Source organism: Anabrus simplex, chromosome 1 (assembly GCF_040414725.1).
Source record: "Anabrus simplex isolate iqAnaSimp1 chromosome 1, ASM4041472v1, whole genome shotgun sequence".
NCBI classification, from domain to species: domain Eukaryota; kingdom Metazoa; phylum Arthropoda; class Insecta; order Orthoptera; family Tettigoniidae; genus Anabrus; species Anabrus simplex.
Genome location: NC_090265.1, coordinates 1,153,440,125 through 1,153,453,634, shown reverse-complemented (window position 1 = coordinate 1,153,453,634; position 13,510 = coordinate 1,153,440,125). Strand labels below are relative to the sequence as shown.

Below are 13,510 nucleotides of genomic sequence, written 5' to 3'. Positions count from 1 at the left end.
TTAACCATTTGCTCACCATCTGAAGCACATTTCCAACATCATCCTCACATTCATATGTAATTTTAATACAATCAGGTACCTGATTAATTACCTTTCAGATTGAGATTAAGACTAAAGATGCCCTTAATTAAAGGGCAAAACATGTCCGTATAATTTTATTCAAGATTTAATTTCTTAATTAAAATCTCTATTTATGTATTGAATAGGTGGAATAAATAAATTTTAATATTTATTTGATTTCAAGGGACCTCTTGTCAGAAATTTTGGATTTTGAATTATAGATACTTCCATGTTCAACATTGAATCCTGAACAGTTTTTTTAAATAGATTTTTATCCCAAAATTTGAGTGAATTATGGCAGGATGAATATTTACTGTATAACAAGAAAACTGTGTTTTGAAATAATGTGTTTTAAAGTTTTACAATATTACCATTCTTAAATTTGACATATTTAAGAAACAAATTTTACATAATTAATTCCCCTCAAATGTCCTTTTTTTTTCAAATGGTATAGGATTTTTTTTAAGTTAACATTTTACATTAAATGGTTAAAGCTCTTTTAAGTAGGTACAGCGATTTCGCCTCTTCGTCTTCTGTTCTGGTGGATTTGGTTCGTTAGCTTCTTCCTCAGCATCTCCATTGCAACTGGCTTCAGTAACTGGTTCACTTTCTACTTCAGGACACAGAGTGTCTTTGAATTTTCTTTACAAAAGGTCCTGGTTTTTTGGAACAGACAATACATAATGCTCTGTCATCCCTGCTGGAATCACTGGATCGGGAAAGCCCACAGGTCCATTGTTCTCAGGAAAGATGCTATACACAAATTAATTTCCATCCAAATCCATTTTACAGTGTACACTAACTTTGTAGCTAATATTGAACTCAAAGTGGTTATGTTTAATGATGTGACGTACTTTGTTAGCATTACTATTCTTCAAAAAATTTAGCCAGTCATATACATTCACAGAAACTTCACCCTTTTCATTTCCAATAGCTACAGCTGAGTTAACATGCATTGTAGGTGTAGAATTCTCATTGCAGTCAGCAAGTTCTTGTATAGAAGAGGCAAAAGTGTTACTAAATCTTTTCTTCAGAAGTCCAAACGCTCAGTCACACGTGAATTTTGTGTGTCCTACTGCCATGAATGACAAAATAAACCTCCTGCTTGTGTTATTACATATTCTCCAAGCAAGATATCCAAGTAAGGATGTTTTGTTCTATCAGACACAACTGTCAGCATGAATGAATACTGTATCTTCCCCATGGCCATAGTTTTCCAAATAATTGTGGAAAAGACTAACAACAATGTTGGGCCCCTTTGTTGTACCTATACTTTCCAGTACCAGCATCAGATAGTCACTTGTTTGTTTACAGTTTCACACACAACACCAAATATTCCAATTCGGAATGGAACCAAGAAATAAATAGGCCTAGGCTGTAATGGATTAGGCTACTGGATATGTGAATCTGGTGGGCCATGTCAAAGCTGTACTGTATACAAGTTCTATAACCATCTTCAAAATGTTCCTTATTCTCTTCGATAGTTCCCTTATAAAAACCTCTTTCTTTTGCAACAAGTTGTAGATGGGATCTCATATTTTCAATAGTTTCCATTTTCATTTCTTCAGATAATAAAGCCACTGCAGTTCCAGATGTGAAATGCCTCTGGCAAAATGCACAAAGATCTGATTTGGGTTTTATAACAACTATTTCTGGGCAGCCTTGCTTCCAAATGTCCGAAAACACCCTACTTGATACAGGTTTTTGGGGCATATCATTTGTGGAAAAAAACCTTGCATTATTAAAAGAAGATCTGCATTATACACAGTGCTACTTCTGCCTGGCAAGGTTATAGCATGTTAATATGCAAAAGTCTTACATCAAATTCTGTATCAGAAAAGCAAGTCACATTCTTAGGAACTCTTCGTGCATTACCGTGTTTCTTGATAATCAAACCTGCATCAGGCAATTTCGTTAGGCGTTTTAGTCTCATAAATTAAATATGATGGTCAAACATGTAAGTGTTTTTTACAAACTTTCCAGCCTTTTACAAAATAATTGGTACGTAGCTGTTTCCTCTCAGTTTTTACTTGATTATGAGACCGCTCGGCCACGCTACCACTCTTGATTATGAGATGTCAAAGTAGAATCTAATGTTAAATACTGAAGTTGGGCTAAAATTACTTGATCTAATGTGTTAACATTGTTTTCATAATGATCAATCTCAGCTCATTCATGGCGCATTTGTACATATTCACCAACAGAAAAGTTATAATCGCATTTTTTTCTTACAAAATCTGCAACCTGTTTCTCAAAACTTCAAAACCAAATCATGATCTTTTTTCAGGATCAAAAGAGTCAACTAAATCTATGCAGTCATCAGTTATAACTAGGTCTTCCCACCTATCATTCTTATAAATTACCTTCTCATTACTATTTCCATACTGTTCTATTTCTATTTCAACAATAACTTTTTCATTAATATTCTCAGAGCTACCAGCAGCATCATCAAACTTCGGAAGGTCTCATAATAAAGAATTATTGGAGAGGTTAACTGACTCTTCTCTCTACGAGGTTCCACTTCAACACCACTTGATTCATCACTACTTAGTCTTCTTACAGTAAAATAGTTTTCAAACACTTGAGACAAACTGCCTTTAATTATTAATATAGCTCATTTCATACCTACTTGCGTGCCACCTACAGAACCTGTATACAATTATCTACACGTTATGAATGACCTCCAGCGCCATCTAAAATCGGAGACAGAAACTACCTGAAGCTAGCTACAGATTGGAACCATAAGCCCCATTAGATTTTCACTGGGGTGATGTGTACGTTGAATAAAACCAAGATTTGTGACATGAAAATATTCATTCATGAAAATTAACTTCCTGTTGGAAGAGGATGTGCAGCAGGCGGTTAGAGACTTCTTTATGCAACAGGACACGGTGTTTTACCACACGGGGATCTTCAACCTGGTGCGTAAGAGAGATGAGTGCCTCAATGCTCATGGCCATTTAGCCTGATTGGCATCCTGATTCAGGACTGTACGGCCGTCGAACAGAACATGCATCAGTTACACGCACACAGGGATAGGATTATGGACATGGTAACAGAAAAAGATGTATAGGTTAATGATGCAAATTTACAGAATACTTTGTATTCAGTTGAGCTTCCTGATTATCAGAGGAATTTCGGTTTAATCAATCCCTCCTACTTAAAATCACTCTTGTGATTATGCCGTTACAACATAATCAATACACCAAAAGATCCTTCTCCATGCCTTTCTTTTCCTTTCCAAAACATAATTTTTCTGGTTGTCATGATAAGTATCAAGTGTAAAGCATAGGAGGGGCGGGACCAACATAGTGCCACATAGTGTCAAAATAGAAAAAGAGCCATCACCATCATCATCTGGAGCAGTTTCCACACACAGGCTGGGTCTGCTTGGAACATACGCCTCTTCATCGCTTTCTGTCCATGCACCACTTCTCTTCTCTCACTGTCGTCCAGTTCCTTCCTCTTACCTCGATGCTCATTTTATGCACTGTTATGCCCACCAGTTGAATTTAATAATGGCCCAACCGTAGTCACAAAACAAGCAAGTCAGGTTTTCCCCCCAATTTACCAAGAAATACTATCCTTTTCTAATTCTCCAAAATGCACTGCCATGTTGGATAAGATAAATGAGATAAAGAATGCCTATGCCTGACTGGGGTGCTTGACATCATGATTTTAAATGTCCTCACACAATAAAAATAATGAAAATAATGTACTAGTACACAAGAGCAAGATTTAATAAACTAGTAAAGGAAAATACCAAATAAAGTGAGATAATCACACAATCGTCCAAAGCTCACTTGCTAAAGATATGAAACATCAGTGGGGGAAGGAACAAACGTACGGAGACCAGAAAGCTACTGTATTGGACTTGGTATAGTGTATATATAGCCCGTATATAAGTGGAGCACCACAGTAACTAGCTCCTCATAACATTCAATAAAATGATTGAATCACATCACTAACCCTTCATTACAAATACATATATTTCTGTGTAATATAGACTAAATAAACACAGTCAGGGCTCAGAATACATCAGGCTGCCAGATTCTGGTGATGGAGATAAAGTTTAAAAGTGTACTACTGAACCGTCTGTGCATACAAAATAAAAGGTCTCCAGCAATGTCATAACAAAATATAGGGAAGAGACATGCAAACAAATATCACCAAGGTATCTCACATTATTTGTATCCAAAACACAATCAATGAAACAGAAAAAGGATAAACGATCAGAATATTATTGCTGCTCAGAATCAGCTGGCTACACGAAGAAATGGGAGAATAGAAAAGTGACCTAATCAAATCACACTATGAAATACCAAAGGAAAAATGCATTAGGTTATCGTGTTGGTCAAGACACCTGTACAGACCAGACAAGAAGAGAAAAATTTCTCTCCATTATGAGTGACTACTACTACTACTACTACTATTCATTCCTCCCCTCAAGGGGTAGGCAGGCCTCCTAGACAGAGATGCCGTCTCTCAGACCAGGAGGTTTATTTACATCTAAGAATTTCATTTTTGTCCGTATTGAACTGAGAATGGAAGATAGGACACTTAAAAGGGTCCACCTTTTCAATACAAAATTGTTATAGTTTATTACAACATATATTTACATTTGGAACTAGTTTCGACACTGTTTGGCGTCATCTTCAGCCAAAATGTGGGAAATAGGCTAGCATGTAGACATTTATATTACACAAGGCGTTATATTAAACAATACACATCTTGCAAGGAGATAAAAACAGGGACAAATATAGAAACAAATGAATCGTTGAGAAAGCAAAAGTTATACATATTAAAAATAACCTTAACCACACATCTTGTAGTGCGAAAATATTCGCCTTGAATGATTCCTGAATACAAAACGCACGCGCACACATTTCTGAAGAGCCAGCAGGCAGGAAAAAGTAAAGTGAAACCTTAAGAGTTCTTCTGAGAAGAGTTCATCATTTTTTCAGTGTTCCGACTAACTAATGAAGTTTCCCTTGAGTTCCTGATAAATACACACAACAGGAAATTCTCCTTCACTCTCAACAATAGCTATAAAGACCAACGGTAAGTTTCATTTTAAATATTGTGCAGAGACGTGAAGGCATGATCTTGAGCATGATATAACTTCTTCATTTAACCCAATTTTTTACACAAGGTGTTACATTCAACAATACACATCTTGCGAGGAGATAAAAACAGGGATGAATATAGAAACAAATGAATCGTTGAGAAAGCAAAAGTTATACATATTAAAAATAACCTTAACCACACATCTTGCAGTGCGAAAATATTTGCCTTGAATGATTCATGAATACAAAACGCACGCGTACACACTTCTGAAGAGCCAGCAGGCAGGAAAAAGTAAGGTGAAACCTTAAGAGTTCTTCTGAGAAGAGTTCATCATTTTCTTTATGTTCGGACTAACTAATGAAGTCTCCCTTGAGTTCCTGATAAACATACACAACAGCAAAAACTCCTTCACTCTCAACAATAGCTATAAAGACCAACGGTAAATTGTATTTTAAATATTGTGCAGAGACGTGAAAGCATGATCTTGAACATGATATAACTTCTTCATTTAATCACCTTTGAAAGCCTCTCTCTATATTACGTAGCTTCATTAACACCACCCTTCTGTAGATGCACAAAATAATCTTGTAATCTTCACAGGTCCGGTATTCAGCTCGACGAGAATATAAAATTGGTATTAAGGGATTCGTTTTCTGAGAGTTTGGAGGTTGACTGTGCCAGTATTTGTGGTGTATTGTTGCAGTGTTACGTGTAGGGCGGGGGCAGGTTTCTATGATGTTTATTGCGGGACATAAGGCGGTAAAGCTATGGCTGCAACAATACACCACAAATACTGGCACAGTCAACCTCCAAACTCTCAGAAAACGAATCCCTTAATACCAATTTTATATTCTCGTCGAGCTGAATACCGGACCTGTGAAGATTACAAGATTATTTTGTGCATCTACAGAAGGGTGGTGTTAATGAAGCTACGTAATATAAAGAGAGGCTTTCAAAGGTGATTAAATGAAGAAGTTATATCATGTTCAAGATCATGCTTTCACGTCTCTGTACAGTATTTAAAATACAATTTACCGTTGGTCTTTATAGCTATTGTTGAGAGTGAAGTAGTTTTTCCTGTTGTGTATGTTTATCAGGAACTCAAGGGAGACTTCATTAGTTAGTCCGAACATAAAGAAAATGATGAACTCTTCTCAGAAGAACTCTCAAGGTTTCACCTTACTTTTTCCTGCCTGCTGGCTCTTCAGAAGTGTGTACGCGTGCGTTTTGTATTCATGAATCATTCAAGGCAAATATTTTCGCACTGCAAGATGTGTGGTTAAGGTTATTTTTAACATGTATAACTTTTGCTTTCTCAACGATTCATTTGTTTCTATATTTGTCCCTGTTTTTATCTCCTCGCAAGATGTGTATTGTTGAATGTAACACCTTATGTAAAAAATTGGGTTAAATGAAGAAGTTATATCATGCTCAAGATCATGCCTTCACGTCTCTGCACAATATTTAAAATGAAACTTACCGTTGGTCTTTATAGCTATTGTTGAGAGTGAAGGAGAATTTCCTGTTGTGTGTATTTATCAGGAACTCAAGGGAAACTTCATTAGTTAGTCGGAACACTGAAAAAATGATGAACTCTTCTCAGAAGAACTCTTAAGGTTTCACTTTACTTTTTCCTGCCTGCTGGCTCTTCAGAAATGTGTGCGCGTGTGTTTTGTATTCAGAAATCATTCAAGGCGAATATTTTCACACTACAAGATGTGTGGTTAAGGTTATTTTTAATATGTATAACTTTTGCTTTCTCAACGATTCATTTGTTTCTATATTTGTCCCTGTTTTTATCTCCTTGCAAGATGTGTATTGTTTAATATAATGCCTTGTGTAATATAAATGTCTACATGCTAGCCTATTTCCCACATTTTGGCTGAAGATGACGCCAAACAGCGTCGAAACTAGTTCCAAATGTAAATATATGTTGTAATAAACTATAACAATTTTGTATTGAAAAGGTGGACCCTTTTAAGTTTCCTATCTTCCAGGAGGTTTATATCGGGGAAGGAGATGTCCAGTGAAGGTGTGAGAGTTAGTGGCCACTTGGAACTGTCACGACACTCGCCTTAGTGTAGGAGAATGGAAAACTATATTAAAGTCTTACATCAATTAGCAATACAGAACAGATCATGTTACAAACTATGAAAGTAATCAATTCAGGACAGACATAGGTGGGGACTACCCCTCTCCATCTCCCGAATACAGAGACATAGAGCCACAGTGGCGAAAAGGGTTTCTTTGTTCAATTCTTTCAAAGAAATCAGTTTCCCAAGAACCAAAATGCAAGCGCACCAACGATTCTGTAAGTGATCATCGCATTGCAGCTTTGGAAGTTTGTGACAGTAATCACAAGAAATGTACTGGGCGAGGTACTGGTCATCCTCCCCGGCTGTATCCCCGACCCAGAGTCTCAAGCTCCAGGACACTGCCCTTGAGGCGGTACAGGTGGGATCCCTCTCTGAGTCCGAGGGAAAAGATGACCCTGGAGGGTAAACAGATAAAGAAGAAGAAGAATCACAAGAAATGTAAAGCATCAATTCAATTCAATGGCCATTTAATCGCTTCAACACTACTTTTATCAGGTAACTTCCTCAAGTACATCTTAACCTTTTCAACCAAGAAACTGAATACCACTGTTCAAAATTACACAATGCTTGATAAGGATAATTTACAAAGAGAACTGTCAATAATTTACATGAGAAAAGATTTCAGCCCATACAGGATCTGACATCATTAAATTACTAGTGGCCTGTTGCAGCAATAGCTGCGAACTTATTTCTCATCACATTGCTTTGTCAGCATTATGATATGATGTAGCATATGGGTTATTTAGCAAACTGCTGGAGAGTCTTTCAATTGTCTCTGGATTAAGAGAGGAATTTCATAGAATTTTCACAACGAATGCTGTTTGCAAGACTTGAATCTACCATATAAAGCTGGCCGTATGATGCTTGGCAATTTCCAGTAGGCAGTAAATCTGAAATGCATCTATGAATCATCCCATGAATCTTTAAGACAGTAAGGACCTAATCCTGGAATGTGGCTACGGTTAGCAGAGAAGGATGCAAAGAACATTGTACTATTATAGTCTTATACAATTCATGAAATCATTATTATTACTTTAACTCCATCCCTAGTTCGAGCTCAGACATCTGCAGTGCTTCGTAAAACACCACATCATCTTGGGTATCCTCTCCTAGGAACAGAACTCATTTCACAAAAGAAAATAAGTGCTATGGGCTTTACGTCGCACCAACACAGATAGGTCTTATGGCGACGATGGGATAGGAAAGGCCTGGGAGTTGGAAGGAAGCGGCCGTGGCCTTAATGAAGGTACAGCCCCAGCATTTGCCTGGTGTGAAAATGGGAAACCACGGAAAAAAAAAATAAAAAAAAAAAAAATAAAAAAACTCTGTGTGTGTCTGTGAGCACACGCGCACGTGTGCTCTTCAGCGTCAGAATAGAATAATAATTGACTTTCTGCTAGGTAGCAGGATATTCAGTCAAGGAATAAGTAATCACGAAAAATAAACCAGAGATCATATAGGACAGAAACACGGAATAACCAGTTATCGATAATATGTCCTTCCATCACTGCATTCCAAACTTAATGCAATGGCGCTTTTTCTACGAAGAAATAATCAAATGTGCCATAATGGCGCAGTAGATAATACATGCCAAAATAGTGCTGAGTAATAAAACAGCTAACACTCGACGTGCTCTGCAGTCCCGTTTACCAAATAACAGAAGTTCATTTGGTACGAAGAAGAAAATATGCAACCATATAAGTGTGTTCCTGAGCACTAAAATGACGAACAGATTCAATAATTAGGTTTCTGTTAGGTGCGGACTATGAGATAAGCAAGCAAATTATGCTACTTAGGATCCAGAACGGGTAAAAAAAAAAAAATAGTAAATAAATAAATGCAATGTAAATATTAATGTTATACCAGTTGTATAGTATCATTTGAAGTAATTCCACATACTGTATATCAGTTGACTATATTTGTAAGTAGTACAGGAGATATTATAAGTAGAATTTTGTAAACAATATAAATTTATTAAGGATGAGCTGTGTGTTTAATAGAAAACATTGTTAGCGTAAATTGTATAATATTGTATTATAGGAAAAATTTTCTTCTCTTGTTAATTTAATATTTAGTGCTTGACAATAATGTATTTTAGTGTACCATTTGCCACCGAGGTAGACACCTCATTTGCAAATAAAGAGATTTTGATTTGATTTTGAAATTTAGTCGTAAGTGCTCAAAGAACCACAAACAAAACCACTGTTTGAGAGAATACCCATTTACTGGTACAATGGTGCTGTGTGTGCATGTAATGAAATGGGCAACATTGTGCATGGACAGCACACTCCCGTGGCAGTCGAAACGGCACTGACGATCAGCGGATCACAAAGACATATACTCACAGACTCACACAACCATCTAGCAGCAAATGCAGTTAAATGAAACACCCACAGCATTGTATTTTGTGACTAAACGACTACTTGAGTGAAATAAAGGACTTTTTGAAATACTGAATATCGTGAGATGGATTCCTTTCTGTTTCTCGCTTATTAGATTCAACATGGAGCAACAACTTTCATTCGGGTGATAACATGATTTCACAGAGCCATCTCTCAGACTAGCATAGAAAGATCTGCACAGACAACTTCCACAGAACTCTCTATCGAGCTGGCACAGAAAGATAATCGGAGACAACTTTAATAGAGCTATCTGTAGATGCATACGGTTAACTGCAACAACGTAAGCATCGTATTATTCAAACAAATGACTATTTTATGCAAATAAAGGACTTAATGAAATAAGTAATATTCTAGTAAACCTGCGATGGAGACCTATTGTTTGATGTATAACATGTAGGCGTTAGTATTGTGGTTTTCTCACAATATCGTGTTACACGTTCAAATTTTATACATAGATTTTTGAAGGCATAATGTGTGTGACACTTTCAAAGAAATTGTTAACTGCAAGGCATTCTCATCACAACTCCATTGACTACATCAGAAGCTGAACGTTGCTTTTCTACTTTGAAATGAAAACCTTTCTTCGTTCAACCATTAGCCAGGACAGGCTGAATTCATTATCCATGCTGTCTACTGAATGGGACTTTGTGGCTAGTATACCCAGCTTTAATGAGCGTAACTACGTCAATACCTGAATGAACATTCTACAAGTAATCGTGAAGATGTTTCTCCATAATGGTAAAGTTGAACACGAATTCTTTGAAGTTAGGTAGACATGAAAATGAAAATAGGAACGTTAGTATCATTGGATGGCGATTTCCCCTTCCAGTAAGAAAGCCGGCTTTGGAAGTTATATACAGGTCTCGTAACTTTTGTAAATATATTTTAGATAAGAGGAAGAAAAGCTTTACTTTTGTAACTTTCTTGTTTCTTTGTACAAGTCAGCTGTTTATATAGTCAAAGTCAATGGAAACAGGGATACATATTAGGCATTTTCGTGGGGTTGGAGGAGGAATACACACAAGCTCAGTTGGCACTTCCCATATGCAATACAAATTTAGATTGCCTATTACACTTATTGTACTGGACTGGATATGACAGTACAAAACCACCAACATAATTCACCATGAGCTGCTACTACACTGCACCCAGAGAATAGTGAGAAGATTGCATTCATTACCAGCCAGAGGCTATGGCAGTTCACTCTTATGCTCTTCGGACTGTGTAACACACCTGCGACTTTTGAGCGATTGATGAAAATGTCTAGTGAGTGTTCCCGAGACCATGAGGACCTCACTGAAAATGAATCCTGGGAAGTGCCAACTATTCCAGTAGGAGGTACGCTACTTAGGTCACACTGTGTTATCCGAGGGAGTAACCACCAATCCAGAAAACCTAGAAGCTGTTAGGGAGAGCCTCGGCCTGTGTATCTACTATAGGAGGTTCAATGTTGGCCTCGTAAACATTTCAAAGCCACTCACACAGCTCACAGAAGAGAAGAGGCCATTCTGACGGTCACCAGAGGCAGAGGCTGCATTCCGGTCACTCAAAGAGTCCCTGTGCTCAGCAGCTATCTTGGGTTAACTCAAATGTGGAGAGAAGTATGTCGCTGACACCGATGCCAGCAATTGGTGGGTTGCTGTCACAGATCCAGAATGGAAAAGAAAAGGTAATGTAGGTAGGTAAAGTGCCAGACCTGCAGCTTAGATCCTTTCCAACAGAACAAATATGACCTAGCACCATACTGTAGTTCAATTGGATAGAGCAACTGATGCAAAATCAGAAGGTTGTGGGTTTGAATCCCACTGGTATTTGGTTGGTCATTTTTGTTCTGTACTTAACATCTCTTCAGTATACATTATATGTACATAACACTACCTAATATGTTGGACATTTTAATGAGAGAACAATGTGGTCATGAAAATTAAATATTTATCAATCAAATTGTGTACACAATCTCCATAAGACTGATTTTGAATTAATATACAGAGAACTAGTTGATAATGATTGGTATATATTATTAAAATATTCTGACGTAGATCAAACTCTGGACCATTTTTATTCTATTATTTTACTGCATTCTAAACAAATATGTGCCCATGAAGTCTAGGAGAAAAGAACTACAGTATACCAACCTTGGTTTAACATAATATTAATTAAAAAATTACATCAATTAGAGGTCATACCATCAGAAAAAAGATGAAGGAAGAAAGCCAAATAGGGAGTTTGTCATGTAAAATTTAAAGAAATGCATACAGTTTTAAGACAGGATATCAAGCTATCGTATAAAGAATATATGCAGAAATCAGAAAATAAGATCACTGAGAGATATCATGTATGTTAGCAAGTAAAAGAACCACGGTGAACACATTGAGTGTCCAGATATGCAAACTATGTCATGTAGCAAACTCATTTTGTTACCAGTGACTTAAATATGACGCGTACAAACAGAAATCTGTGACACAGCTAACTGTTGGTCATTCACTGACATGTACGTTCTGCTAGTATATAATATGAGAAAGAGCCAATTCATCCAGGTATCTCAACTGAAATTCTTCATTCTATTAAAGAAACTATTATAGTTAATGTTGGCTCCACTTTGTCAATACACTTTTAATGATTGAAAATTATTCATTCATACATGTTTCAGGAACAATATGCATTCCCTTCATCAGCGAAGTGATCTGATAACGATTGGTGTATATTATTAAAATATTCCTACGTAGATCAAACTCAGAACCATTTTTATTCTATTTTTTACTGCATTCTAAACAAATGTGTGCTGATGATGCCTAGGAAATAAAAACTACAATATACCAACCTTGGTTTAACATAATATTAATAAAAAAAATTACATCAATTGGAGATGAAGGAAAGAAAGCCATATAGGGAGTTTCAGCACGTGACTTGACTTCACTGATGAAGGGAATAACTTGACTTCACTGATGAAGGGAATACATATTATTCATGAAACATGTATGAATGAATGAATAATTTTCAATCAATAAAAGTGTATTAACAAGGTGGACCCAACATAAACTATTTTGAATAGTTTCTTTAACAGACTGAGACAAGTCAATCCAGAATCAAATCTAATACCTATTACAGTTAAGTTTATCAACAGTGAAATTCTTCAGTTATTTAACACACTGCATGCACAAGACATGTTACAGATATAGTCTCTAGATTCAATAAGTGAAGCCACTTGGAATTTGGAGAGGCCTATAACTTTTCAATTGCACAATAGGCAAGTTCAATAGCAATACAATATTTAAAACAAAAAGTGTTAACAGCCAACAGCATATATTTCTTCTGAATACCCCAAGTTATCTTATGTTTCAGTAACCCTTTGAAACTTTCAATACTACAAACAAACAAAAAAATAACAAGTCAGTTATGACAATTACTGAAGATATATTAAAACAAATCAACATCCTTTATGTAAACAAAGGAGTATTACCTTAAGTATATCGCGCATCAGTGAACCTCGGCCAGGTCCCAATTCCACAATTTGTAATGGTCGGGGGCAGCCGATTTTCTGCCACTCATTCAGAAACCACACAGTCAGCAACTAGCACATGTAAGAGAAACTTGTTTCAAACAATGGCTGGTTAAGTTCAGAAATAATGATAGTCAGCAGAATTACAGGTGGTTCACCCTTTGACTCAAGAAAACTGAATGAACAGCATTCCTCACATACCAAAATGATATGAATAGGTGAAAAATATGTACTAAGTAACGTCATCCTACCCTTCCTGGAAAAGTAAATATAATATATGACAAAAATATTTCAAACCATTGTTGCTACAAATAGCATTTATGAAGGATACTCAAATATTCACTCATATTACATGAACATTGGCAAAGGTGATCTTATCAAAGCAC

At 36.5% G+C, this 13,510-nt stretch overlaps 1 protein-coding gene across 5 annotated transcripts in view; it reads right to left on the bottom strand.

Annotated features, from left to right (window-relative positions):
* Window positions 1-13,510, bottom strand: part of LOC136858123 (protein arginine methyltransferase NDUFAF7 homolog, mitochondrial) — a 213,448-nt gene that overhangs the window by 175,896 nt on the left and 24,042 nt on the right. For all 5 annotated transcript variants that reach the window (XM_068225424.1, XM_067137438.2, XM_067137435.2 and 2 more), the window contains exon 3: window positions 13,086-13,196. In XM_068225424.1, the coding sequence (XP_068081525.1) occupies window positions 13,086-13,196 (111 nt within the window). The remainder of the gene's footprint in view (window positions 1-13,085; window positions 13,197-13,510) is intronic.